Consider the following 27276-nt stretch of genomic DNA (forward strand, 5'->3'; position numbering starts at 1 on the left):
TGTTTTCGGGGGATCGCTCAAAATTTTTGAATTTCAAGAATAACTGTAAACTATTTCTTGCTTTGAAGCCTAATTCATCGGGGAGCTCGGTGCAGCAGGTTAAAATTGTCATCTCCCTGCTGTGCGGCGATCCCCAGGATTGAGCTTTTTCTCTGACACCTGGAGATCCTATTCTGGCTAATGTAAATGTGTTTTTTCAGGCCCTGGGGTTGTTGTATGATGAACCTAATGCTATTGATCAAGCTGAGAAAACCTTATTGGCATTGAACCAGGGTCAGGATGCTGCGGAGTTATATTGCCAGAAGTTCCGAAAGTGGGCGGTCCTTACTAAATGGAATGATGATGCCCTAGCAGCTCTCTTTCGGAAAGGTCTGGCAGAAACTGTAAAAGATGTTATGGTGGGATTTCCTGTCCCCTCTGGTCTTAACGACTCCATGTCATTAGCCATTCAAATTGATCAACGTTTACGTGAACACAGAGGGACGCAAGAGGCGGTGTTGCCTTTTAAACAAATTTCTGAACCCATGCAATGTGATAGGGTTTTGTCTAGGGCGCAACGTCAAGTTCAGAAGGTGTAATATGTTATGATTCTTTTGTGGGGACGCCTCTCATGTTATTTCTGTCTGCCCTAAATGAGAAAAACGTTTTGCTCACGCATTTGCGGTGGGCAGTGTACAGCCTAAGTTCCTGTTGGCAGTTACCTTGATCTGCTCCTTGTCTACATTTTCTGCTAAAGCCTTTGTTGATTCAGGAGCAGCCTTAAATCTGATGGTGTTAGGAACGGCAGAAAGCACTACATAAAAGTAAATAATAAAGTGCGTTCGCCGCTCGGGGTCCACCGTGCAGTAGATGTTACACCGCTGCTAGGTAACGACAAACAAGCAATATGGCGGTATCATGCGCACGGGTAAGACTTCACCCGAAGTGCGAAAAGCGGGCTCTGTTCACTCACAGAGGCGCCGCAACATAAACATACAAAAACACTAAACCTATTAGTATCACAGGCCTCAGGTAAATGCACACACGGTATCAGGTCACAGGAGCAGGACCTAAGACAGAGGAGCTGCGTCCATCTAGACCTACCATGTGTGCGGCGTCGCTACTGCGAGCGCCAAGAAGGGCTGCAACTGCAGCATGGCGTAGGACACTGCCGCAGGACGACACGGCTACAAAGCAGGCGCAATGTCAGACACTAGCGCAGAGGTGCGGTGTGCACAGTGGCCTAAGGCTTGCCACTGACTGGTGCTGACTGCTGAACTAATTCCCTATCCACATGCGTAATATCAGAGGGAAGGGGTTTCTTAATAAGTCGGTCACCAGAATCATACATCCGTCACCATTCACACATAGCAAGTATAGATTATACTGGCACATGGCCGAACAGTCATGCATGCTTTTTATAGCTGTGCAGGACCTTCCAGATCTCCGAGATGGACCGATGAGATCTGGAGCAGGACCTGGGCACATGACTCCCGATCTCCAATGCGAGAGTGTCTCATGAGCATGCCCAGTATGAGCACAGAGGAGCTTAGTCTCTGGAGCAGTCTGCTGCAAAGTAATCTTCTCTGCAGTAGATAGACAGCAGGAGACCGCAGAATGTGAGGCTCTGGATTCCTGCAGAGCAGACGCAGAAACCTGACGCCTAACAGATGGATCTTGACTTTGCCAAACGTTGTGGTTTCCCCATGGTGCCCCTGAGAACCCCTATTCCCTTGAGGGGGATTTATGCTACCCCTTTGGCGGAGAATAAACCCCAGTATTGGACCCAAAATGCGGGTCACCCCGAACCATCAAGAGAATTGTAAATTTTTGGTGTTGCACAATTTGCATGATATTGTTGTGCTGGGTTTTCCTTGGTTGCAGGCCCATAATCCTGTTTTGGATTGGAAATCTGTGACTGTGGTGAGTTGGGGTTGTCAATGTGTTCTTACTGACACTCTTGTTTTCTCCACCTCTCCCCAGTCTCAAGATGTTCCTATTTGGCTGATTTTTCTGATGTATTTAGTGAGAGTAAGTCCACGTCTTTGCCTCCTCATAAGAGTTATGACTGCGCAATTGAGTTAATGCCCAGTTGTAAATTTCGCAAGGGTCGGCTTTTCAACTTATCTGTACCTGAACATGATGCTATGTGATCTTATATCAAAGAATCATTGGAGAAGGGTCATATCAGACCATCCTCTTCGCCTTTGGGTGCTGTTTATTTTCTTGTGGCCAAAAAAGATGGCTCATTAAGGCCATGTATTGACTATCGTTCCCTTAACAAAATCACTGTTAAATATCAGTACCCGTTACCCCTGATTTCTGATTTATTTTCTAGAGTTAAAAGTGCTTGTTGGTTTACCAAACTTGACCTCAGGGGGGCATAAAATCTTATTCACATCAAGCACGGGGATAATGGAAGACGGCGTTTAATACTCCAGAGGGACATTTTGAGTACCTGGTGATGCCTTTTGGGCTCACTAATGCCCCTTCCGTCTTCCAATCTTTTATGAACGATATTTTTCGGGATCTTGTGGATAAGTTTTTGATCATTTATCTGGATGATATTTTGATTTTTTCCAGTGATTGGGATTCTCATGTGGAACATGTCCGGACTGTGTTCCGGATTTTGAGAGAAAAAGCTCTGTATGTTAAGGGATCGAAATGTCTTTTTGGTGTACAGAGGATTTCGTTTTTGGGATTCATTTTGTCCCCATCTGCTATTGAAATGGACCCGGCCAAGGTACAGGCCATTTCTGATTGGGTTCAGCCCACTTCTCTGAAGGCTTTTGGGTTTTGCTAATTTCTACCGTAAATTTATAAGTAATTTTTCTGGTATAATTAAACCTCTGACGGATTTGACCAAAAAGGGCGCTGATGTGGTGAATTGGTCTCCAGAGGCAGTATCGGCATTTCAGGAGCTTAAGCAGAGATTCACTTCTGCTCCGATTCTACGGCAACCTGATGTTTCACTCCCAGACTGCGGAGACCCGTGTGTCGTAAACGGTGTCTTCCCCCCTCCCACCAATCCCGAAATGACATCACAAAACAGGCCTAGATGCGTTGAAACAGGTCGGTCACAGTAATGAACTGTTAAGTGGGGAGGGGCAATTATGTCTCGCAACATGCTCAGTCTGCGAAGGACAGGCGGGCAGCCAATGAGCGGCTACGATCCTTTGCCCCTACCTCAAATTCCGCTGTGACTTAGTAACAACAGTATTATTATCATCGGTTTTAAATAACACAAAAGGAAAAACAAAAACAAAAGCAAACAACATTTCTCATTATCCTAACGAGCACAAAACATCAATGAAATATGTAAGGGAGGGAGGGTGGGACAGCTGCTTCCAAGGGGGTCAGCCGGGGAGAATGAGGAAGATACAGACCCTGGCGACTGGGTTTAACCCTTGTGGGTGTGGCCGGACGCCCCTTCCTCTTCCTTCCTGTTGGTCAGCTGGGCGTCCAACCTAACGCATCGCTTGGGGGGAGTAGTAGGAGGAGGGAATTGGCACTACCCGGTGTTTCCTCCTAACTTTGCCATAGGGGCTCCGCAGTCCGAGGCCCGTTCCCTATGCGGTACCATGCCTGCCATTTCAGGTGGAAATAGATGCTTCTGAGATTGGTGCAGGAGCCGGTTTGTCTCAAAGCGATCCGGTAACCTCTAAGATGAATCCCTGTGCCTTCTTTTCTCAAAAATTTTCTCCATCTGAACGTAACTATGAAGTGGGGAATCGGGAATTCTTGGCCATGAAGTGGGCATTTTAAGAATGGAGACATTGGTTGGAGGGAGCTAGACATCAAGTTGTGGTCCTCACCGATTACAAGAATTTGATTTATCTTGACTCAGCCAAGCGCTTGAATCCTAGACAGGCTAGGTGGCCTTGTTTTTCAGGCATTTTAATTTTGTGGTCTCCTTTCTTCCGGGCACTAAGAATGTTAAGGCGGATGCCCTTTCTAGGAGTTTCTTTGCGGATTCTATTGATGTGACCAAGCCTACTACCATTCTAAATGAGGGTGTAGTTCTTTCCGCTCTCTCTCCTGATTTAAGACGTGCCCTGGTGGAATTTCAGGAGGATAAACCTGAACGATGCCCTATGGGAAAATTGTATGTCCCTGACCAGTAGAGGAAAAGAGTAATGTCTGAAATTCATTGCTCCACGTTGGCTGGTCATCCAGGTATCTTTGGTACCAGAGATTTGGTGAGTTGGTCTTTTTGATGGCCTGCCTTATCTCGGGATGTCAGGAATTTTGTGCAGTCCTGTGGGACTTGTTCTCGGTCTAAGCCCTGTTCTTGTGCTAGTGGTTTGTTGATGCCCCTGCCGGTGCCTAGGAGGCCATGGACCCATATTTCAATGGATTTTATCTCTGATCTCCCTGTCTCTCAGAGAATGACTGTTATTTGGGTGATCTGTGACAGATTTTCTAAAATGGTCCATCTTGCACCACTCCCAAAGTTGCCATCGTCTTCTGAGTTGGTGCCCTTGTTTATACAACAAGTGGTTCATTTGCATGGGATTCCTGAGAACATTGTGCCGGACAGAGGGGTCCAGTTTGTTTCCATATTTTGGAGAACTTTTTTTCCAAACTGGGAATTCAGTTGTCTTTCTCCTCTGCATTTCATCCTCAGACCAATGGGCAGACTGAGAGAACAAACCAGACTTTGGAGTCCTATTTGAGATGTTTCATATCTGCTGATCAGGATGATTGGGTCTCATTTTTGCCCTTGGCCGAATTCATGCTAAACAATAGGGCTGTTCTGCCACTTTGATGTCCCCTTTCTTTTGTAACTTTGGGTTTCATCCTCGATTTTCTTCGGGGCAGGTGGAAGCTTCTGCCTGCCCAGGTGTGGATTCTGTGGTAGAGAGAATGCAGCAGAAGGGGACCAAGTGGTGGTCCCACTCTCAGGAAAAGGCCCAACGGTTTTCCAACCGGCATAGGACCATGGGTCCCTGGTTTAAAGTGGGTGATATGGTTTGGTTGTCCTCAAAAAATATTCCCATGAAGGTTGCATCTCCAAAATTCAAGCCAAGGTTTATTGGACCTTATAAGATTTTGGAAATCCTTAACCGTTTCTTTCCGTTTGGCTCTTCCAGTTACGTTTAAGATTCATAACATCTTTCATAAATCTTTGTTGAAAAGGTTTGTGGAGCCAGTCGTTCCCATGGCAGCGCCCCTGACCCTGCACTAGTTAAGGGTGATTTGGAGTATGAGGTAGAGAAGATATTGGATTCTCCTCTGGCTAGACGGAGACTTCAGTACTTGGCCAAGTGGAAGGGTTATGGCCAGGAGGATATTTCTTGGGTCTTTGCTTCTGACAGCCATGCCAAGAGATTGATTCGTGCCTTTCACCGGGCCCAACTTGATCGGCCTGGTGGCGTGGATGAGGGTTCGGTGACCCCTCCTCAAGGGGGGGGTACGGTACTGTTGTGAATTCCCTTGCTCGGAGTTCTGAGCCGAAGCTCCTTCTGGTGGTTACTGAGAGTAGTAGAGCTGGGCAGGTTGATGGAAATTCCCCACCTGCATTTGGAGTTCTTTTTCCCCTGCCTGATCTGCATGGTTCAGTTAAGTGATTCTTTTGCTAATCCTTTTGCATCTAATCTGGTTGTGCCTTTTTTTTTGCTTTCTGCTTTGTTGCTAGGGTTCAGCGTACTCCCTGCTGGGGGCAGCGCTGGGCCCTGCTCCATATGTTACAGCTTGTGTCAGTTTGTTCAGTCCCCTGTTATGTAAGTATCTTTTACTTTGCTTCCAGTTTATACCAGAGCGCTGATCTAGCGGGGAAGAGGTCATGTGGTCTCAGGCTTTTTGTATATTAGAAGTGTTGGATTTTTTTAGGGTTTTGTGCGTGATTGCAGACAGTATCTTTTCTGTCCTGTCCTGTATAGACAGCTTGGGCCCCACCGTTTGCACAGTCTGTTTTCTGCCAGTGTTTGTGTCTCATCTTGCCTCACTGACAATATATGTTTGGGGGCTGTCTATTCCTTTGGGGAATCAGCTCCGAGGCAGTTTAGATTTCACCTTTCTGGCTTTAGGCTGTTAGTTCTCCGGCTGTGACAAAGCGTCTAGGGCATCATAGGAACACTTCACGGCTATGGCTAGTTGTGTTGATAGGATCAGGGGTCTGCAATCCGCTTAGTTACCAACCTCTCTGGTTTTCTGGTGGCTTAGCCTGTTCCTGCCATCCTCCTCAGTGACCCATTCATAACAGAGGTGTCCAAGTTGAATCCAGACCCTCATCACCAGAGGTAAACCCCTGGGGGTGAAGGTGATCTTGATGAGACTCAGATACCTGAGGTGCACGCCAACTGTACTGTACTGTCAGGGAGGAAGAGGAGGGCGACTCTCAGGGCGAGGAGTGGGATAAGAGAGGATGACGATGAGGTTACGTTGCTGCTTGCTGCATAGACACGGAGTGATGCAACCATGACAAGCACTGCATCCTCAGCCACAACTCTGGCTGTGGCCAGTAGGGGTCACGGGTCTTTAGTTCGCAGGGGCAGCATGGATTGCCTAACCTGGGCCTTTTTTGAGAGTGCAAAGGATGACCCAACTCATGTTATCTGCCAACTTTGCAAAAGACTACTCAGTAGAGGCAAAAATTTCAATAATTTGACTACCTCGACAACCACATCTTCTGCTTCTTCCTCCTCCATCACTGTGTCAAGTGTTCTTGCACAGGTCTTAGGCCGAATAACCTCCACTTGTTTACCCCTACAGTCAGTGTGAGTGAGAGCCCGTCAGCTGTTATGCAAGTGGAGATGCCTGCTGTATTTCTTTCAGCGAGCACACATTTTTCTCCATCCACCATAATATCTCTGCCTGCACCTCACAGTCCATGCAATGAGAACAATAAACAAGGAGCACAAAATGTGCGAAACCTGATGATTAAGTGGATTATCAAACAGGGGACAAGTGGCCACTCACCTAATGGGGTTGTGCACCCCTGCACAACCCCAGTTTGTACTTGGAGGGATGATCCCCGAGGACCATTGGAAACTGCTGTGCACCGCTGCTGCTGGCCAGCACTTCCGAGTTCTGGTCACGTGATCAGGGAACAGGATACGCGTCACCGCAGGTCCTTAAGCTGGGAAGTGTGAATCCCGCATTGCCCGAAAATGGCAGGTCCTTAAGCTTCTCAATGGAAGTAACTATGCTCGTAGCTGCTCCTGCCGCAAACCCTCAAGAGGGGAGATATAGGATGAAGGAGAAAAAAGTTGTAGCTGTCTGTGGAGCACTAAGATAAGGGATAATTATAGGGACAGCAATCTGGTTAACAAACCTTTATTAACCCTTGTCAGGGATCCTATTTTACAATCCCACTTTTCCAGATCTGGCTTAGGAAATTGCAGTTCTCTGATGCCCCCCTTACTCTCAGGTCAGTCAGGGAACTACACCTAGTATAAGACGCCAGAAGGGCTGCCTGGTCGTGTACTGGCTATTGGGCACTCAACAGGGATGGCAATATGTCCCCAGTCTCAGGCAGGTAATACACAAATAAAACCTCTTTTCCGTCCCTGCCAGAATCTCCCAGATACCCCAAAACACACTTTGCTGCTACCAGATCCTAGTTCTGATATTAAAATCAATATGGGGTCAGGAGCCAACCCAACAGTGGTGTGAATTTAGCCCAGAGGACGTGGCGATACGTTTAGAGCAAGGAAAACAATGCTAGTCATTTTTTATAGTTTTACTCCAGAAAAGATAGGCAGTGTTTACAAAAATATAAAAAGATGTTACAAACGAGACAATTACAATATATACATGCAATTACAAAATAACATGGATTAAAAGAAGGAACTTACATATCTCAGTCAATGGCATGCCATGTGGGAGGGGTGCCTTCCCCAAGGGACAATGGTTCATCAGCACAGCCATCTCCTAGCTGGCACCCCGGGCATATGACCCCCCCCCTCCTTTATCTGGGCCTCTGAGCTGTACACCTTTTGCCCAAAACTAAGGGTCTTCCTCCTGGATGACATCACGGGGAGGGCTGAGCTGTGGAATGCACTCCCCTTTTCAGAAGTAACTAAAACCTTATGAAAATCATAACTCTGACTGCGATGCTCGTTCGGTGATGGCAGGACTGCCATTTTTCTTATTATGACATGAGCTTTCTATTGATGCCAAACGAGAACTATCTGCTGGCTAGGGGAAGGCAGGAACCCTTTTCTCAGTTCCTGAGGCGTGCATAAGCCGGAAAGCGCCACTGTGGATAGCTTTCATGATGTAGATCCCAAAAATATAGGCATCTTACTTCCACGCCTAGTCTGTGTTATTATATACCACATCAATATACACAACCTCCATTGTGAAACTGGAGAAAAGGATGATGAAATGCAAAAGAATGAATACGATTAAAAAAAATAATCTTTATTGATAATAATAAAAAATGAATAAAAATTATGGAAATATTCAAGCTTCTAGAACCAACAAAAGAAGAACACAGCGAGAGGGACAAATGGTAAGTACCAAAAATGTATATGCACTTAGGGTATTACGTCAAAGATGAAAGAAATTATTTGAATACAAAAATAGAGTAACTCAAGATGATAAATAAAATATGATATGCAATAAATTAAGTGCAAAGTGCACAATATAAACAACATGAGATATAGAGCCTGATTAAATACCCAATATATCAAACAATAAATGATAAAAAGAAAAGCATGCCCATAAGTTATGTATTCACAAAATACAAGGTAAATACCTATTTAAATAAATAAGTGCTTTATAAATAAAGTGCAAAGTGCATATATGTAAATACCATAATAAGGCAATATGTAAACAGAACGCCAATAAAAGGGCATGGAAAAATTGTGCAAAATAGCTGATGTGCAAATAGCTAAGGGTATTAGGTCAGACAGATGGAAACATGCTCAAAAAATGTAAGAAAATACCTATAAAGTGCTGAAGATGCAGGTCCCAAATGCAGCGTGTTCTCACCCTGACAGCACCGTTTCGCAAATGCTTCCTCTATGGGGGCGTCACAACGCCTAGCTTTGATCAAGATGAAGAAGTCATGTCTCTCCAATGTCTTTTGCACTCCAGTCGCAGAATAGGCACACTAGGTGATGGTGTCATCTTTAGTATCATGCATTGATCTTGCGTTATTGCAGTCTGTGGCTTCTGCTTCTGATCTTACAAATAATTTTTGGAAATGTTGGGTGTCTATCTTTTCCTGTAGTGGAAGGTGTGTCAGAGGATCATTATACTATTTATATTCTGGAGAAATTCATGCCACGTTAATGGTGTGTGACAATAATTTTTTGAAATGTGGAGTCTCCCAAGTTGGGTCTCCATCTGGTGGGTTGCCTGTAGTGTAAGAGGTGTCAGAACCCCATTATACTATTTCTGCTGTGGGGAAATTGATGCAACTTTAGTGGTGTCTGCCACTAATTTTTGGAAACGTTTGGACTCCAAGTTGGGTCTCCTTCATGTGTGTTGGATGTAGCAGTAGAGATCCCAGACCAGCAGGCCTTTCAGTTAACTACCTGTGTTACTATCCTTACATTTTTCCAACATTAGTGGTCTACCAAGCTATTTGTGCCACCTAAGAATGGCTGGGCAAAAAAACAGTTTGAGCTGTTGCATAAGGTAACAGGGCTCCAGCACAGCAGGACTACACCAAATCCTCACCCACCTCATCTCAATTGAAACTTCAATTCACAGTTGTAAATGCTGGCCCAGATTCTGACACTTCATGCATGGTCCATGGTTGACTGCTGTGGTGCCATTATCACATTTCTACTGTGGGTCAATTGATGCCACTTTTCCTGTCTGCCCCTAATTTTTGGAAATGTTTGGACTCCTAGTTGGGTTACCTTCATGTGGGTTGCCTGAATTTGGCAGAGCTCTCAGAGCACCAGGCCTACACCTATCACTAATCCCCGTTACTGATCAATGCTCAAGCTAGAAATGCTGGTCCAAGCCTTGTTCCATGCATCCATGCTGCGCAATTATACTAGTTGTACTCTGGGTCAATTGAGGACACTTTTCCTGGTGTCTGCCCCTAATTTTAGCCCCTTGTCTATGTGTTTGTTTTTTTCTCCTATTGAATTCAATGGGGTTCGGGTATGTTCGGCGAACATCGGGACGTTCACCGAAACTTGAAAGGTTCATTCGTTTCTAAAAAGGAGTCCTGACAGTGATGATACCGTTCTGCAGAGCTCTGATCTCACATCATCTAGTTTGTCTGGAATCACATGAAGAAACAGAAGGATTTGCTGAGATCCTTATTAACCTGTGTACAAGTTACTGATAGGTCTTCCTTTTATCTTTTCTTAATACTCTTTCCATTTTCTTATTAGTTTTTTAAAGTATCCTTACTTTGTAACATTTTTCCCACACCTGCCTAATATGTTTGCACAATACTGTATAGGTGAGTTTTGGTTGTGGATGTGTTGCCGCAGTGTTGGCCTCTTGCCTGTCTGGGTTTCCGTACTGTTGGCCTCTCCCCCGTCTGGGTTCCGTATTGTTGGCCTCTCCCTCAGCTGGGTTTCCTTATTGTTGGACTCTCGCCCGTCTGGGTTGGCACGGCGAGGAGCTGTTGATTGTAAATGGATAGTGCTTTAAATGCTTCTCTTTTTGCAGGAATGACATGCCAGGCACGAAGCTCTTACCTGGTAGATGAAGTGCTATGGGGCCATCGCTTTATGTCTGTGCTCAGTCTGGAGGATGGATTTTATGAGGTGGACTACAACACATTTCACCAGACTTTTGAAGTATCTACTCCTTCCTGCAGCGCACGGGAGCTAGCTGAGAACGCTGCTAGAATGGACGCCCATCTCTACTGGTCCATTCCCAGCCAACTGGATGAGAAGGTGGAAGAGGGCACAGAAAAAGATGGCATGGATAAGCAGAGAAATGGCAGCGTGAGCAGTCCTGAAAGTGAGCAGGTCCTGCTGGAGTGAAAGTGCAGTCCTACCTACATACACTAACCTGCTGTTTCACAAATTGCTAAACCTCTAAGAACCAAGCAGTTTTCAGATAACTCTCTCCGCCCTCCAGCAACCCCCGCCCCACATCCTCTCTCTCTGCCCTTCATCTCCATTCTCACAAATTCACAATTCTCAAACCATTGCGCTTTTCTCCTGGCGAATCCATTCATCTATCCGTCCGCTTGCCTACTGATCCTTTTGCCCGGTGATGCTGTTGGCCTACTATTCCTCTCGGCCGGCGACGCCGTCCGTGTACTTACTGAGCAACTTGCTCAGCAATTGCGTCCTCATGCACGCTGTGCCTCTCGTCCCCTGGCTATATCGTTCTCATGCACGCTGCGCTTCTCGCCTGGCTATGTCGTCCAAATGCACACTGCACCTCTCACCCCGGGCTATGTCGTCCTCATGCACGCTGCGGCTCTAGCCCCGGCTATGTCGTCCTCATGCATGCTGCGCTTCTCGCCCCGGCTATTTTGTCCTCATGCATGCTGCGCTTCTCGCCCGGCTATGTCTTCCTCATGTGCGCTGCGCCTCTCGCCCCCGGCGATGTCGTCCTCATGCACGCTGCACTTCTCACCTGGCTATGTCATCCTCATGCATGGTGCGCCTTTTGCCCGGTGATGTCGTTCTCATGCACGCTGCGCCTCTTACCCACAGCTATGTCGTCCTCACACACGCTGTATCTCTTGCCACCGGCTATGTTGTCCTCATGCACACTGCACTTCTCACTCAGCTATGTCGTCCTCATGCATGCTGCAGTTCTCACCCAGCTATGTCATCCTAATGCGCGCAGCGCCTCTATCCTCGGCTATGTCATCATCATGTACACTGCGCCTTTCATCCCCGGCTATGATGTCCTCATGAATGCTGCGCTTCTCACCCGGCGATGTCGTCCTCATGCACACTGCAGCTCTCGCCCCCCCGCTATGTCATCCTCATGCACACTGCGCATCTCGCCCCGGCTACGTAGTCATCATGAACGCTGCGCTTCTTACCCCCCGGCTATGTCGTCCTCATGAACACTGCAACTCTCACCCTTGGCTATGTCGTCTTCATGAATGCTGCGACTCTCGCCCCAGCTATGTCATCCTCATGCACGCTGCGCCTTTCGCCCCCGGCTGTCGTCCTCATGCACGTTGCACTTCTCAGCGGCTATGTCATCCTCATGCATGCTGCGCCTCTCGCACCCAGCTATGTCGTCCTTATGAACGCTGCGCTTCTTACCCCCGGCTGTGTCGTCCTCATGAATGCTGCGCCTCTCGCCCCGGCTATGTCATCCTCATGAACGCTGAGCCTCTCGCCTCTGGCTACGTCAGTCCTCATGAACGCTGCACTTCTCACCCGGTTATGTCGTCCTAATGCATACTGCGCATCTTGGCCCACCTATGTCGTCCTCATGCACGCTGTGTCTCTCGCCCTCAGCTATGTCGTTCTCATGCATGCTGTGCCTCTCGTCCTAATTCATACTGCGCATCTCGCCCCACCTATGTTGTCCTCATGCACGCTGCGTCTCTCGTCCCCGGCTATGTCGTCCTCATGTACGCTGCGCCTCTCGCACCCAGCTATGTCGTCCTTATGAACGCTGCGCTTCTTACCCCCGGCTATGTCGTCCTAATGAACGGTATGCCTCTCGCCTCCGGCTCTGTCGTCCTCATGAACGCTGCTCCTCTCGCCTCTGACTACGTCAGTCCTCATGAATGCTGCGCTTCTCACCCAGCTATGTCGTCCTAATGCATACTGCGCATCTCGTCTTCGGCTATGTTGTCCTCATGAACGCTGTGCGTATCACCTCTGGCTATGTCGGTCCTCATGAACGCTGCGCTTCTCACCTGGCTACGTTGTCCTCATGCATACTGTGCATCACGCCTTTGGCTATGTCATCCTCATGAATGCTGCACCTCTCGCCCCTGGCTATGTCGTCCTCATGAACGCAGCGCCTCTGGCTATGTCGGTCCTCATGAACGCTGCGCTTCTCACCCGGCTGTCGTCCTCATGCATATGGCGCATCTCACCTTCAGCTATGTTGTCCTCATGAAGGTGTACCTCTTGCCACCGGCTTTGTCATCCTCATGCACGCTGCATTTCTCACCCGGCTATGTCATCCTCATGCACGCTGCACATCTCATCCGGCTGTCATCCTCATGCATGCTGCACATCTCATCCGGCTGTCATCCTCATGCACGCTGCACCTCTCGCCCGGCTATGTTGTCCACATGCACGCTTCGCCTCTCACCCCCGGCTATGTCGTGCTCATGCACGATGCGCCTTTCACCCAATGACTTCATCCTCATGAACGGTGCGTATCTTGCCCAGCGATGTAGTTTTCCTGCATGCTGCGCCTTTCGCCATGCAACACTGTTGTTGATGCTGTGCCTCTCAAGTAGCATCACAGTCCTCTATCATCACAACTACTCCATTTCTCTCCCATTGTATATGGGCTGATTCTTACTGAGCCCACAATCTCATACTATGCCCTATAGAGATGCCATGTTTCCCATGAGCCTCCTTTCTGGCTTGCTCCATGCACATACAGAATTACATAATCGCCATCCATACGTGTCCAGCACATTAACCCCATCTACAGCAGTCACACCCAGAGTAATCAACATGTGAACCAATCACAACATCACTCCAGAGCAGCGGGGTTAGATCTGGTTCTGGCCTGTGCAGTATCAAAATTCTGTGCCTGCTGCTGTACAATAAAAACGCTGACGCCCGCCTGAGTGTCCATTATTTGGCCGCTCTCACTGGATGACACTAGCTTCACCAGTATGGACTGGTATATGTAAATGAGGAGATGTTAACGCCAGAGGAACCTAAGCATTTGCAGCTCTCAGCCCTAACCGAAAAGAACCAAGAAGATCGCACGGCGCACAAGTATTCACCCGGACCAGAGACACCCGACTGTTCCACCATACACCCGAAAGGGACAAATACATCAAATCCCCAGCATACCCTTATATGCCCTCTTAATATCTGGACACATAGTGAAATTCTGCTCCAGTAATCCCACGTCTGTCGTTCCCGCTGAGGCTTATTTGCTCATCTCCGCAGTGATTCTGCAGGTCTGGAGAAGTAGTGTCCATCTCAGCATAGAAGAGTGGCATAGCCACAAACATCTCATGGAAGACATCAGATCTGGGGTCCCACCTGTAATAAACCTTGGCAGACCAAACCCATGAGACAGCACAGGTCCAGTATATTACACCGGTATAGACCGGTATCACCATCATAGTGCTGTCAAACATGGAGACCTGAGAAGAGGGCTGCTCTAGAGGACAGGAATGCTGCTCACACTTGCAATAACTACAGTCAACCTTGAACTGTAAGAGTATGTTGTATGGAGGGTCAGAGGGTGAGCACCCTACATATGACAATACCAGTATATTATACTATTAACATCACATAGTAACTACTATGAGGGAGATACTGGTGGGGAGGTCGCATTGGTCAGGAAACAGGGGGACACTGGGTGGTGGTGACCATTATGTGGAGAAAAGATACAGGGGAGGGGCGCCACTGAGGATGGTCCTGGTGGCTGGAGAGAAGACGTACTTCAGGGGTCACTAGAGGGCAGACAGAGAGAGTAAGCAGGTGGGGGGTCACTAGAGGGCAGAGAGAGTACCCAGGGCGGGTGTCACTAGAGGGCAGACAGAGTATGCGGGGCGGAGGTTGCTAGAGGATGCAGAGCGAGAGCGACACGTTGGCGGGGTGACTGGAGGCAGAGAAGACACGTTGGCGGGGGTGACTGGAGGGCAGAGAAGACACGGTGGCGGAGGTGACTGGAGGGCAGAGAAGACACGGTGGCGGAGGTGACTGGAGGGCAGAGAAGACACGGTGGCGGGGGAGACTGGAGGGCAGAGAAGCCACAGTGGCGAGAGTGACTGGAAGGCAGAGAAGACACGGTGGCGGGGGTCACTGGAGGCCAGAGAGAGGATGAGGGGCAAGGGTCACCGCAAGGCAGAGAAAAAGGACCCAGGGCGGGATCACCGGAGAATAGAAAGAAAGGACCCGGGCTGGCATCACTGGAGGGAACAGGGCAGGGTAACTTAGCTGAGAGGTAAAAGTAATTGTATAAATGAAAAGCAAGTACAGATTGGAGGAGACTTGGAGGTGGGGGTTGAAGAGAGGATATGACCTATACAGTACAGAGTCAGATACCATAGGAGGGAAGAACGGTGGAGAGCACGGCCAGAGAAGAGGCGGCGCAGCAGCAGCCAGAGCAAGGCACCAGGAGTCTGGCACTCCTCCCACCATATTTTCATTCCTCAAATCCCATCGCTTACCTTGACTCCTCCCACTATGTTACAGGAGGCTGTGATGATTCACATTTTATTGGCTATTTGTCACATTAAGAGGCCGGGGGCCCAGGATTAAATTCATAGTAGACACTGGAGTAGTGCCCCTCAAGGCTCCCTAGCCGCCACTAAGCACATGCAGCGGGAGCAGAGAGGATTATGGAAATGCATTGCCCACATTTGGCTGAGTTCAGGTAGGGCTTCCTGAGGACCCCAACATCAGTGCAGGGCAGCTATGGACTGTCATGTGGCCACTGCCAGTCACCGCTTGTCCTGTAGAATCACATTTATCTAAGTGCTAATGAGAAAGTCAACAATCACAAGACTAAAACATGGCGTCCGCCCCATCAGCACCACCCTGCGTATTGTGCCTCATGTAAAAACACAGGTGAGAAGACTCCAACCACTCGTCATGTGCACCAATTCTGCCCTCACCGTTTCCGGCTACGCAGATGGCGAATGTAGCAGCAGGTGACTGTTGACAAGATGGTGATGCCCACGACCAGAGCGCTGGCAAAACCGCCAATCATCGGGATCAGGAGGAGGTCGCGAGCTGAAAGAAAACAGATGTCATAAAAGTGGGTGGAGCCTCAAGGTCATTGCTCCAGCAAGAGGCAAAGCAAGCACAAAGCGGACAAAGACAACGCCATTCCCCCATCTCCTCCCATACCCCGCGTTTCATTCCCTCCATCACCTCCCATACCCTGCGTTTCCCCCATCACTTCCCACACCCCGCCATTCCCCACCATCACCTCCTACCCTGACATATAAATACCTCGAGCATATGGGTAGAGTCTGATGGAGTTAGACTTAGTGGAGGCCGCATTGTGCCAGCTGTGGTCGGGGTACTGAATCCAGGTGGTGACCGTGCAGTGATAGGATCCCTCGTCCTCAGGCTGGATGTTGTACAGACGCAGACGATAACGCTCTGCTTCCACCTTATCTGTGCTCAGCTCTCCACCAGAGACGCGGGACCCTGCTTCTGACACACCCTGCCGGCTCATCGACGCCAGGAGCCGACTTGATCGGTCATGTGGTTCCTCCCTTGCAAGCTCCACCCACCAACTGACAGCAGAACGAAGAGATTGTGGAGGGGAATCCACCGTGATGTTGCAAAGCAGAACAGCCGTGTCACCACGATATATGGGGGCAGAGTCCAGAAAAACAAAGGCGCTCACAGCAATATCTACAGAAAGAGAAGCAAAGAAAGAGGAGCGTCAGGCGGCAGCTTCCCTGCCCAAAGAGGAGCGTCAGGCGGCAGCTTCACTGCCCAAAGAGGAGAGTCAGGCGGCAGCTTCTCTGCCCAAAGAGGAGCGTCAGGCGGCGGCTTCTGTGCTCAAAGAGGAGTGTTAGGAGGCGGCTTCTTTGCCCAAAAAGGAGGGACAGGCAGCAGCTTAACTGCCTACAGAGGAGAGTCAGGCTGTGGCTTCTCTGCCCTAAAAGGAGAGTCAGGCCACGGCTTCCCTGCGCAAAGAGGAGGGTCAGGCCGCGGCTTCTCTAACTTAAGAGGTTGGAATGAAAGATGATCATGCTACAGAGCCTTTACTGTAAGAAAGGGGTGATATCACTACAGTAGAGTTTTCACCTTATGAGGGGGGTGGTCACACTATGGAGGTCTCATATGGTGGGTGTGTTGGGTACATCACACTGCTTTACCTTGTGGTTTCATTAGCAGTCTAAGGCTCGGTGACGTCTTCTTGGACACCTCCTCTTGTCTCGCCCCTGGGTAGGACACAATGGCGGTGACTCGGCAGCTGTAGGATCCAATATCGCTGGGCTGGGTGGAGTAAATCCTCAGGCGGTAGGATCCGGGGAAGGAGGAGATTTTCTCTAGAGAGATGTGTCTCACTCCCACGTCTTCCCCAGTGTACTGCTCTCCCAGCTGCACCGCTCCGTCCGATGTCATGGATGAAACCCGCTGTCCAGGTGAATCTGGCGCTGTCATTAGCCACCATTCCACAGAGAATAGCACATCTGGAGTAGGATGCAGCAGCATGGACACACTGCAGATCATTTCCGCCATGTCCCCAGACTGCAGGCGGAGCTCCAGAGGAGAGGACGAGACCGTCAGCAAAGAGTCTAAAGAAAGGGAGAGACACATGAGACAATGATGAGACCACTAGCAGACAGTGATGAGATCTCCTGTAGTGGCAAAAACTAGCAAGTAAGCTTTGAGATTACACTTCTTTGAGTTGCAGGGTTGTCATGACTTTGGGAGCTAATCATTACCCAAGCTGACAGGCTAGGGTTTCTGATGCAGAGTGGCAGATGCTTAGGAGAGTGCCACGGCTAATTCTCATGCCTCTCCTACCTATAGTCTGCACGGACACCTGGGCCAGCACAGCTCTCTTCTCAGTGATCTTCCGCCATCTGCCATCAGGGTCTTGAATCCACTGTGCTGCAGTACAGTGGTAGGTGGTGGCATCCTGTGGTCGCAAGCGGGCAATTACCATCTTGAAAGTGGAGTTATCAAGCTTCTCCACCCGGATCTCCTCATTCATGTAGCGCTCTATGTACAAGGCCGGCTCCACGCTGAGGTCCCATCGCACAGAGATAATGTCCTGCAGGGTCTCCCGTCCCACTGGAGATCCAGGTGCACTCACCCCAAATGTCACTGAGAGGTGGGTGTGGAGAGGAGAGGCAGACAGCGCGGAGCATGAGAGGTGCAGCTCACGGCCCTCCACCAAGTGAAGCTGCAGAGGTGGAGGGGAAGACAGGCGTCCTCTACTGGAGCCCACCGAGGAAACATGCAGGGTGTCCGGGATAACTGCGAGAAGAAGAGGCAGAAGATCAGGCCTCTGCTGGAGAATACAGCCCGCTACATCCAAGGACCTATCCAGCAATACACCCCGCACTACTGCCTAAGACCCTTCCTATACTCCATCGCAACTGCCTGGGACCGTTCCTACCCCCTCCCTCGCTATTGCTCAGACACCTTCTATGCTCCTTCCCCCTCTTAGCTACTGCTTGGCACCCCTCTTACACTCCTTCCCCCTTCCTCGCTATTGCCTGAGACCCCTCCCTAATTTCATCCCGAGACTCCGCCTATGCTTCTCACCACTCCACCTCGCTACTGTGACATCCCTCCTACAATCCTTCACCCTCTCTAGCTCCTGCATGGGACCCCACCTACGCTCCCTTGCTATTGCCCGATACACCCCCCTCCTAAGCTCCCTCACTCTTGCACCGGTACACACATACCCCCCTACACCTCTGGTATTTTTCCTGGGACACTCCCCCCTACGCTCCCACGCTCTTGCCTGGGACACACATCTCCCCACGCTCCCACACACACCCCCTATATTCCCTTGTTCTTGCCCGTGACACAAACACCCCCCCTACACTCCCTCGCTCTTGCACGGAACACGACCCCCTCCTATGCTCTTTCACTCTTGCCTGGCACATACCCCCCCCTATGCCCCCAGTATTTTGCCTGAGACACTCACCCCCCCTACGCTCCCACGCTCTTGCCTGGGACACACACCTCCCCACGCTCTTGCCCGGGACACCCCCCCCACACTCCCTCTCTCTTGCCCGTAACACACCCCCACCCCCCTACTCTCCCTCGTTCTTGCCCGGGACACCACCTCCCCTACGCTCCCTCGCTCTTGCCCGGGACACCCACCCATACGCTCCTGCCCGAAACCCCACTACTCTCCCTCGCTTCTGCCTGGGACCCCCCTACTCTTCCTCACTACTTCCCGAGATCCCTACCACCCTCCTTCCCTCTCCTTGGCTACTTCCCGAAACCCTTACCACACTTTCCCCCTCCCTCGCTACTGTCTGAGACCCCTCCTATACTCCCTCGCAATGGCCTGGAACACCCCAGTACACTCCTTCTAACTTCTTTTCCCCGGCGCTACTGCCTGGGACACCCCCAATATACCCACACCTTGCAATTGCCATGTACACTCTTCTTTTACTGGTCAGAATCCCACTACAGCACAGGGTCCTATTCACACACCTCCCTCAAATTTTGGAAATTATTTCCCCCTGTAGTCTGTGTTAGTCAACACCCCACACTGTCATGTGACTAAGTGGAAGCACCATTCATGGTGATCTTGTCGCTGTAGCTCCCAAGGTAGCGGGCATCTGTGGTGGGGGTGTAGCACTCGTAGACGCCGGCATCTTCACTGCGCAGGCGCTGGATTCGGAGTTCGACGCTATCTCCACTCACACGATGGATGGAAATATCGCCACTGCTAACCCGAGGAGAGAACACAGCGTACGAGAAGTCAGGGTCCTTAGTGCTGGCGATAGCAATGGAGTTATCAGGAGCCCCGGGCCGGTAAACAAACCACTCAAAGTTCTGGACAGTCGGACCCTCATACCCACTGACATTACAGGGAATGGAAATCGATGTCCCCTCTACACGGTACAGGGGCCCACTTGGGAGCTTCACGTCCCGGGCAACACTCAGGCCTAGAATACAAGATGAAAGGAGACCATCAGCATGATGACAGAATCACTGAAAGAACAAAAAGTTGGAATAAGCAGGTGGAGTGTATAGGAGCCAAAAGGAGGAGAAACAACAGGAGATGACGAAGAGGAGGAAGAGGAACAACACGAGAAGAGGAGGAGGAACAAAACGAGATGACAGGGAAGTAGAGGAACATCACGAGTTGAGGAGGAACAACATGAGATACCAAAGACGCGGAACATAAGATAATGAGGAAGAGGAGGAGTAACAAGACATAAAAAAAGAGGAGGTTGATCAACATATGATAATGAGATGGAACAAGAGATAACAAGAACAGGGGTACAGCAGACACTGAGGAGCTGGGTACAACATGATATAACAAGGAGGATAACAACATAAGATAATGAGATTGATCATGAGATAACAAGAAGGAGGAAAAACAACATGAGATAATGAGGAGAGGCAAAACAATACACAACTAGAAGTGGGAGTACAACACTCAGGAGTGGGGGTACAACACTCACACTGAGGAGTGGGGGTACAACACACACACTGAGGAGTGGGAGCACAGCACGCATACACACTGAGGAGTGGGAGCACAGCACGCATACACACTGAGGAGTGGGGGCACAACACAGACACACTGAGGAGTGGGGGTACAACACAGACACACTGAGGAGGGGGGCACAACACAGACACTCTGAGGAGTGGGGGCACAACACAGACACACTGAGAAGTGGGGGTACAACACAGACACACTGAGAAGTGGGGGTACAACACAGACACACTGAGAAGTGGGGGTACAACAAAGACACACTGAGAAGTGAGGGTACAACAAAGACACACTGAGGAGTGGGGGTACAACACACACATACTGAGGAGTGGGGGAACAGCACACTTGAGGAGTGGGCGTACAGCACACACACTGAGGAGCGGGGTTACAGCACACACACTGAGGAGTGGGGGTACAACACAGACACACTGAGAAGTGGGGGTACAACACAGACACACTGAGAAGTGGGGGTACAACACAGACACACTGAGAAGTGGGGGTACAACACACACTTGAGGAATGGGGGTACAACACACACTTGAGGAGTGGACATACAGCACAAACACTGAGGAGCGGGGGTACAGCACACAAACTGAGGAGTGGAGGCACAACACGCACACACACTGAGGAGTGGGGATACAACACAGGCTTACTGAGTGGGGGTACAACACACACACAGAGAAGTGGGGGTACAACACAGACACTGAGAAGTGGGGGTACAACACAGACACACTGAGGAGTGGAGGTACAACACAAACTGAGGAGTGGGGGTACAACACACTGAAGAGTGGTGGTACAACACACACTGAAGAGTGGGGGCATAACACACTGAGGAGTGGGGGTACAACACACTGAGGAGTGGGGGTACAACACACACTGAGGAGTGGGGGTACAACACACAATGAGGATTGGGGATACAGCACACACACTGAGGAGTGGGGATACAACACACACTGAAGAGTGGGGGTACAACACACACTGAAGAGTGGGGGCATAACACACTGAGGAGTGGGGGTACAACACACTGAGGAGTGGGGGTACAACACACTGAGGAGTGGGGGTACAACACACTGAGGAGTGGGGTACAACACACTGAAGAGTGGGGGCATAACACACTGAGGAGTGGGGGTACAACACACTGAGGAGTGGGGGTACAACACACTGAGGAGTGGGGGTACAACACACACTGAGGAGTGGGGGTACAACACAATGAGGATTGGGGATACAGCACACACACTGAGGAGTGGGGATACAACACACACTGAAGAGTGGGGGTACAACATGCACACCGAGGAGTGGCGGTACAAGGCACACTGAGGAGTGGGGGTACAACGCACACTGAGGAGTAGGGGTACAACACGCACACTGAAGAGTGGGGGTACAACACGCACACATACTGAGGAGTGGGGGTACAGCACACACACCGAGGAGTGGAGGAACAACACACTGAGGAGTGGCGATACAACACACACACTGAGGAGTGTGGATACAGCACACACACTGAGGAGTGGGGGTTCAACACACACTGAGAAGTGGGGGTACAACACACACTGAGGAGTGTGGATACAGCACACACACTGAGGAGTGGGGGTTCAACACACACTGAGAAGTGGGGGTACAACACACACTGAGGAGTGTGGATACAGCACACACACTGAGGAGTGGGGGTTCAACACACACTGAGTGGGGATACAACACACACACACATACTGAGGAGTGGGGGTACAGCACGCACACACACACACACACACTGAGGAGTGGTACAGCAGACATTGAGGAGTGGGGGTACAACACAAAGAGGAGTGGGGTACAACAAGCACACACACAGAGGAGTGGGGGTACAGCACACACACAGAGGAGTGATGGTACAACACACACACACACACTTGACGAGTGGGGGGGTACAACACACACACACACTGAGGAGTGGGGGGTACAACACACACACACACACTGAGGAGTGGGGGGTACAACACACACACACACACTGAGGAGTGGGGGGTACAACACACACACACACTGAGGAGTGGGGGGTACAACACACACACACACTGAGGAGTGGGGGGTACAACACACACACACACTGAGGAGTGGGGGGTACAACACACACACACTGAGGAGTGGGGGGTACAACACACACACACTGAGGAGTGGGGGGTACAACACACACACACTGAGGAGTGGGGGGTACAACACACACACACACACACACACACACACACTGAGGAGTGGGGGGTACAACACACACACACACACACTGAGGAGTGGGGGGTACAACACACACTGAGGAGTGGGGGGTACAACACACACACACACACACACACACTGAGGAGTGGGGGGTACAACACACACACACACTGAGGAGTGGGGGTACAACACACACACACACTGAGGAGTGGGGGTACAACACAAACACACACTGAGGAGTGGGGGGTACAACACACACACACACTGAGGAGTGGGGGGTACAACACACACACACTGAGGAGTGGGGGGTACAACACACACACACTGAGGAGTGGGGGGTACAACACACACACACTGAGGAGTGGGGGGTACAACACACACACTGAGGAGTGGGGGGTACAACACACACACTGAGGAGTGGGGGGTACAACACACACACTGAGGAGTGGGGGTACAACACACACACTGAGGAGTGGGGGTACAACACACACACTGAGGAGTGGGGGTACAACACACACACTGAGGAGTGGGGGTACAACACACACTGAGGAGTGGGAGTACAACACACACTGAGGAGTGGGGGTACAACACACACTGAGGAGTGGGGGTACAGCACTCACTGAGGAGTGGGGGTACAGCACTCACTGAGGAGTGGGGTACAACATGCACACACACAGAGGGGGTACAACATGCACACACACAGAGGAGTGTGGGGTACAGCACACACACACTGAGGAGTGGGCGTACAGCTAGTATACACGCCTTAAGGAAAGGGGGTAAAACACACACTGACGAGTGGTAGTACAACACACGCACACACTGAGGATACAGCACACAGGCTGAGGAGTGGGTTTACAGAAATCACACAGAGGAGTGGTGGTACAGCACACACATTGAGAAGTGGGGGGTACAACACACACACTGAGGAGTGGTCGAGAGACACAGACATTGAGTGGGAGTACCACACTCGCACTGATGAGTGGGGCACAAGACGGACACAATGAGGATTGGGAGACAACACACACACACTCGAAGAGTGGGTGTACAACACACACACTGAGGAGTAGGGGTACAACACACAAACGGAGCAGTGGGAGTACAACGCACACTGTGAAGTGGGTTTATAACACACACACTTAGGAGTGGGGGGTACAACATACACACACTGACGAGTGGTGGTACAACACACTAACGAGTGGAGTTACAACATACACACGGAGGAGCGGGGGTAAAACATACACAGAGTGAAGGTACAACACACACAGAGGAGTTGGGGGACCAACACACTGAGGAGTGGGGTTACAACACACACACACTGAGGACTGGGGTACAGCACAGACACTGAGGAGTGGTGGTACAGTGAACACACTGAGGACTAGCGGTACAAGGCACACTGAGAAGTGGGGTTACAAAACACACACTAAGAAGGAGGGGGGGTTAGAAAACACATGCACTGAGGAGCAGGGTACAACACACAGACAGAGCAGTGGGGGTGCAAAACACACACACACACTGAGTGGGGGTACAACACGCACACAGAGAAGTGGTGGTATAGCACACAAGCTGAGGAATGGGGAAACAGCACACTCACTGAGGAGTGGGGGTACAGCTACACACACACACGCACTGAGTTAGTTTGGGCCCCATCATTTGCTCAGCCTATTTTCCTACCTGTGTTTGTGTTTTCATCTTGTTTCACCGTCAATACATGTGTGAGGGCTGTCTATTCCTTTGGGGTCTGCTCTGGGGCAGTTAGTTTTCCCTTTTCTTGCTTTAGGCTTATTTAGTACTCCAGCCGTGACGAGGCATCTAGGTTCATCATAGGCACGCTCCATGGCTGCTGCTAGTTGTGTAATAGGACCAGGGATCTGAAATCTGCATAGTTACCAACCTCTCTGGTTTTTCTGGGTTTAGCATGTTTAGGCTTTTTCCTCCTCGGTGACCCATTCATAACAAGCTCCACTACCTCCAGTAACCACCAGAGGGAGCCCAGAAAGAGAACGCGCAACCCCTCTGTCAATCTGACCAGCTCCACTACCTTCAGTAATCACCAGAGGGATGCCAGAGAGAGAATTCACAACAGGAGGTACAACACACACAGAGGAGTGGGGGAACAGCACAGACACTGAGGAGTGGTGGTACAGTGAACACACTGAGGAATAGGGCTAAAAGGGCACACTGAGGAGTGGGGTTACAAAACACACACTAAGAAGGAGGGGGGTTAGAAAACACAAGCACTGAGGAGTAGGGTACAACACACACACGGAGCAGTGGGGGTGCAAAACACACACACTGAGTGGGGGTACAACACGCACACAGAGAAGTGGTATAGCACACACACTGAGGAGTGGGGGTACAGCACACACACTGAGGAGTGGGGGTACAGCACACACACTGAGGAGTGGGGGTACAGCACACACACTGAGGAGTGGGGGTACAGCACACACACTGAGGAGTGGGGGTACAGCACACACTGAGGAGTGGGGGTACAGCACACACACACTGAGGAGTGGGGGTACAGCACACACAGAGGAGTGGGGGTACAGCACACACATACTGAGGAGTGGGGGTACAGCACACACATACTGAGGGGTGGGGGTACAGCACACACATACTGAGGGGTGGGGGTACAGCACACACATACTGAGGAGTGGGGGTACAGCACACACATACTGAGGAGTGGGGGTACAGCACACACATACTGAGGAGTGGGGGTACAGCACACATACTGAGGGGTGGGGGTACAGCACACACACACTGAGGGGTGGGGGTACAGCACACACACACAGTGAGGAGTGGGGGTACAGCACACACACACTGAGGGGTGGGGGTACAGCACACACACACTGAGGGGTGGGGGTACAGCACACACACACTGAGGGGTGGGGGTACAGCACACACATACTGAGGAGTGGGGGTACAGCACACACATACTGAGGAGTGGGGATACAGCACACACATACTGAGGAGTGGGGATACAGCACACACATACTGAGGAGTGGGGGTACAGCACACACACACACACTGAGGAGTGGGGGTACAGCACACACATACTGAGGGGTGGGGGTACAGCACACACACACTGAGGAGTGGGGGTACAGCACACACACACTGAGGAGTGGGGGTACAGCACACACACACTGAGGGGTGGGGGTACAGCACACACACACTGAGGGGTGGGGGTACAGCACACACACACTGAGGGGTGGGGGTACAGCACACACATACTGAGGGGTGGGGGTACAGCACACACATACTGAGGAGTGGGGGTACAGCACACACACACTGAGGGGTGGGGGTACAGCACACACACACTGAGGGGTGGGGGTACAGCACACACATACTGAGTGGTGGGGGTACAGCACACACATACTGAGGAGTGGGGGTACAGCACACACACACACTGAGGAGTGGGGGTACAGCACACACACACTGAGGAGTGGGGGTACAGCACACACATACTGAGGAGTGGGGGTACAGCACACACATACTGAGGAGTGGGGGTACAGCACACACACACACACACTGAGGAGTGGGGGTACAGCACACACACACTGAGGAGTGGGGGCACAGCACACATACTGAGGGGTGGGGGTACAGCACACACATACTGAGGAGTGGGGGTACAGCACACACACACACACTGAGGAGTGGGGGTACAGCACACACACACTGAGGAGTGGGGGCACAGCACACATACTGAGTGGTGGGGGTACAGCACACACACACACTGAGGAGTGGGGGTACAGCACACACATACTGAGGAGTGGGGGTACAGCACACACACACACACACTGAGGAGTGGGGGTACAGCACACATACTGAGTGGTGGGGGTACAGCACACACACTGAGGGGTGGGGGTACAGCACACACACACTGAGGGGTGGGGGCACAGCACACATACTGAGGGGTGGGGGTACAGCACACACACACTGAGGAGTGGGGGCACAGCACACATACTGAGGGGTGGGGGTACAGCACACACACTGAGGGGTGGGGGTACAGCACACACACACTGAGGAGTGGGGGCACAGCACACATACTGAGGGGTGGGGGTACAGCACACACATACTGAGGAGTGGGGGTACAGCGCACACACACACTGAGGAGTGGGGGTACAGCACACACATACTGAGGAGTGGGGGTACAGCACACACACACACACACTGAGGAGTGGGGGTACAGCACACATACTGAGTGGTGGGGGTACAGCACACACACTGAGGGGTGGGGGTACAGCACACACACACTGAGGGGTGGGGGCACAGCACACATACTGAGGGGTGGGGGTACAGCACACACACACTGAGGAGTGGGGGCACAGCACACATACTGAGGGGTGGGGGTACAGCACACACACTGAGGGGTGGGGGTACAGCACACACACACTGAGGAGTGGGGGCACAGCACACATACTGAGGGGTGGGGGTACAGCACACACATACTGAGGAGTGGGGGTACAGCACACACACACACATTACCACATCCGGGATCGGCACTCACCCGCTGTGCACAGAAGAAGAAACGGCGCTGTCACCACCAACATTATGCTCGCAAGCAACGGGCGAAAATGAAGAAGAGGAAGCCCCACCCAGCATCTGGCTCCTTCCCCACACGGTGACAAATGTCGCTACAAAGCTCCTCCCACCACACCTGTGATTTATGACGTTATAGCTGAATTCTGCTACGTGCTGACTGGAGTATGTAGATTCGCTTCCCCGTGTTTGTGAACCCCAGCATATACCGCTCCCCCTCCCCATGTCTGTGTACACCTGTATATACCGCTCCCCCTCCCCGTGTCTTTGTACACCTGTATATACCGCTTCCCCCTCCCCGTGTCTGTGTACACCTGTATATACCGCTCCCCCTCCCCGTGTCTGTGTACACCTGTATATACCGCTTCC

At 50.9% G+C, this 27276-nt stretch overlaps 2 protein-coding genes across 3 annotated transcripts in view; one reads left to right on the forward strand and one right to left on the reverse strand.

The window, feature by feature from the left end:
• KCNJ9 (potassium inwardly rectifying channel subfamily J member 9) overlaps positions 1 to 13630 on the forward strand; it is a 37987-nt gene extending 24357 nt beyond the window's left edge. For both annotated transcript variants that reach the window (XM_073552292.1, XM_073552293.1), the window contains exon 3: positions 10567 to 13630. In XM_073552292.1, the coding sequence (XP_073408393.1) occupies positions 10567 to 10886 (320 nt within the window). In that variant the 3' untranslated portion in view covers positions 10887 to 13630. The remainder of the gene's footprint in view (positions 1 to 10566) is intronic.
• A 1599-nt stretch (positions 13631 to 15229) lies between these two features.
• Positions 15230 to 27015, reverse strand: IGSF8 (immunoglobulin superfamily member 8). The gene is made up of 6 exons (XM_073552291.1): positions 26876 to 27015; positions 19259 to 19633; positions 17523 to 17978; positions 16868 to 17290; positions 15987 to 16397; positions 15230 to 15764 (listed from the first exon to the last, which is right to left on the reverse strand). Exons 1-6 carry the CDS (start codon positions 26916 to 26918, stop codon positions 15643 to 15645), a joined length of 1830 nt encoding a protein of 609 aa, XP_073408392.1. The 5' UTR covers positions 26919 to 27015; the 3' UTR covers positions 15230 to 15642.
• Positions 27016 to 27276: the final 261 nt, after the last annotated feature.

Source organism: Dendrobates tinctorius, unplaced genomic scaffold (assembly GCF_039654945.1).
Source record: "Dendrobates tinctorius isolate UK_male_01 unplaced genomic scaffold, ASM3965494v1 ptg000189l, whole genome shotgun sequence".
In the NCBI taxonomy this organism is placed as follows: domain Eukaryota; kingdom Metazoa; phylum Chordata; class Amphibia; order Anura; family Dendrobatidae; genus Dendrobates; species Dendrobates tinctorius.

What these genes read in the sequence shown, in the direction of transcription:
- IGSF8 (XM_073552291.1), bottom strand. Translation starts at nt 26,918, where the DNA reads ATGTTGGTGGTGACAGCGCCGTTTCTTCTTCTGTGCACAGCGG. An exon ending in TCTTCTTCTGTGCACAGCGG is followed by an intron (nt 19,634 to 26,875) that starts GTGAGTGCCGAT and finishes CTTGTATTCTAG; the next exon opens with GCCTGAGTGTTGCCCGGGAC. An exon ending in CGACAAGATCACCATGAATG is followed by an intron (nt 17,979 to 19,258) that starts GTGCTTCCACTT and finishes TTCTTCTCGCAG; the next exon opens with TTATCCCGGACACCCTGCAT.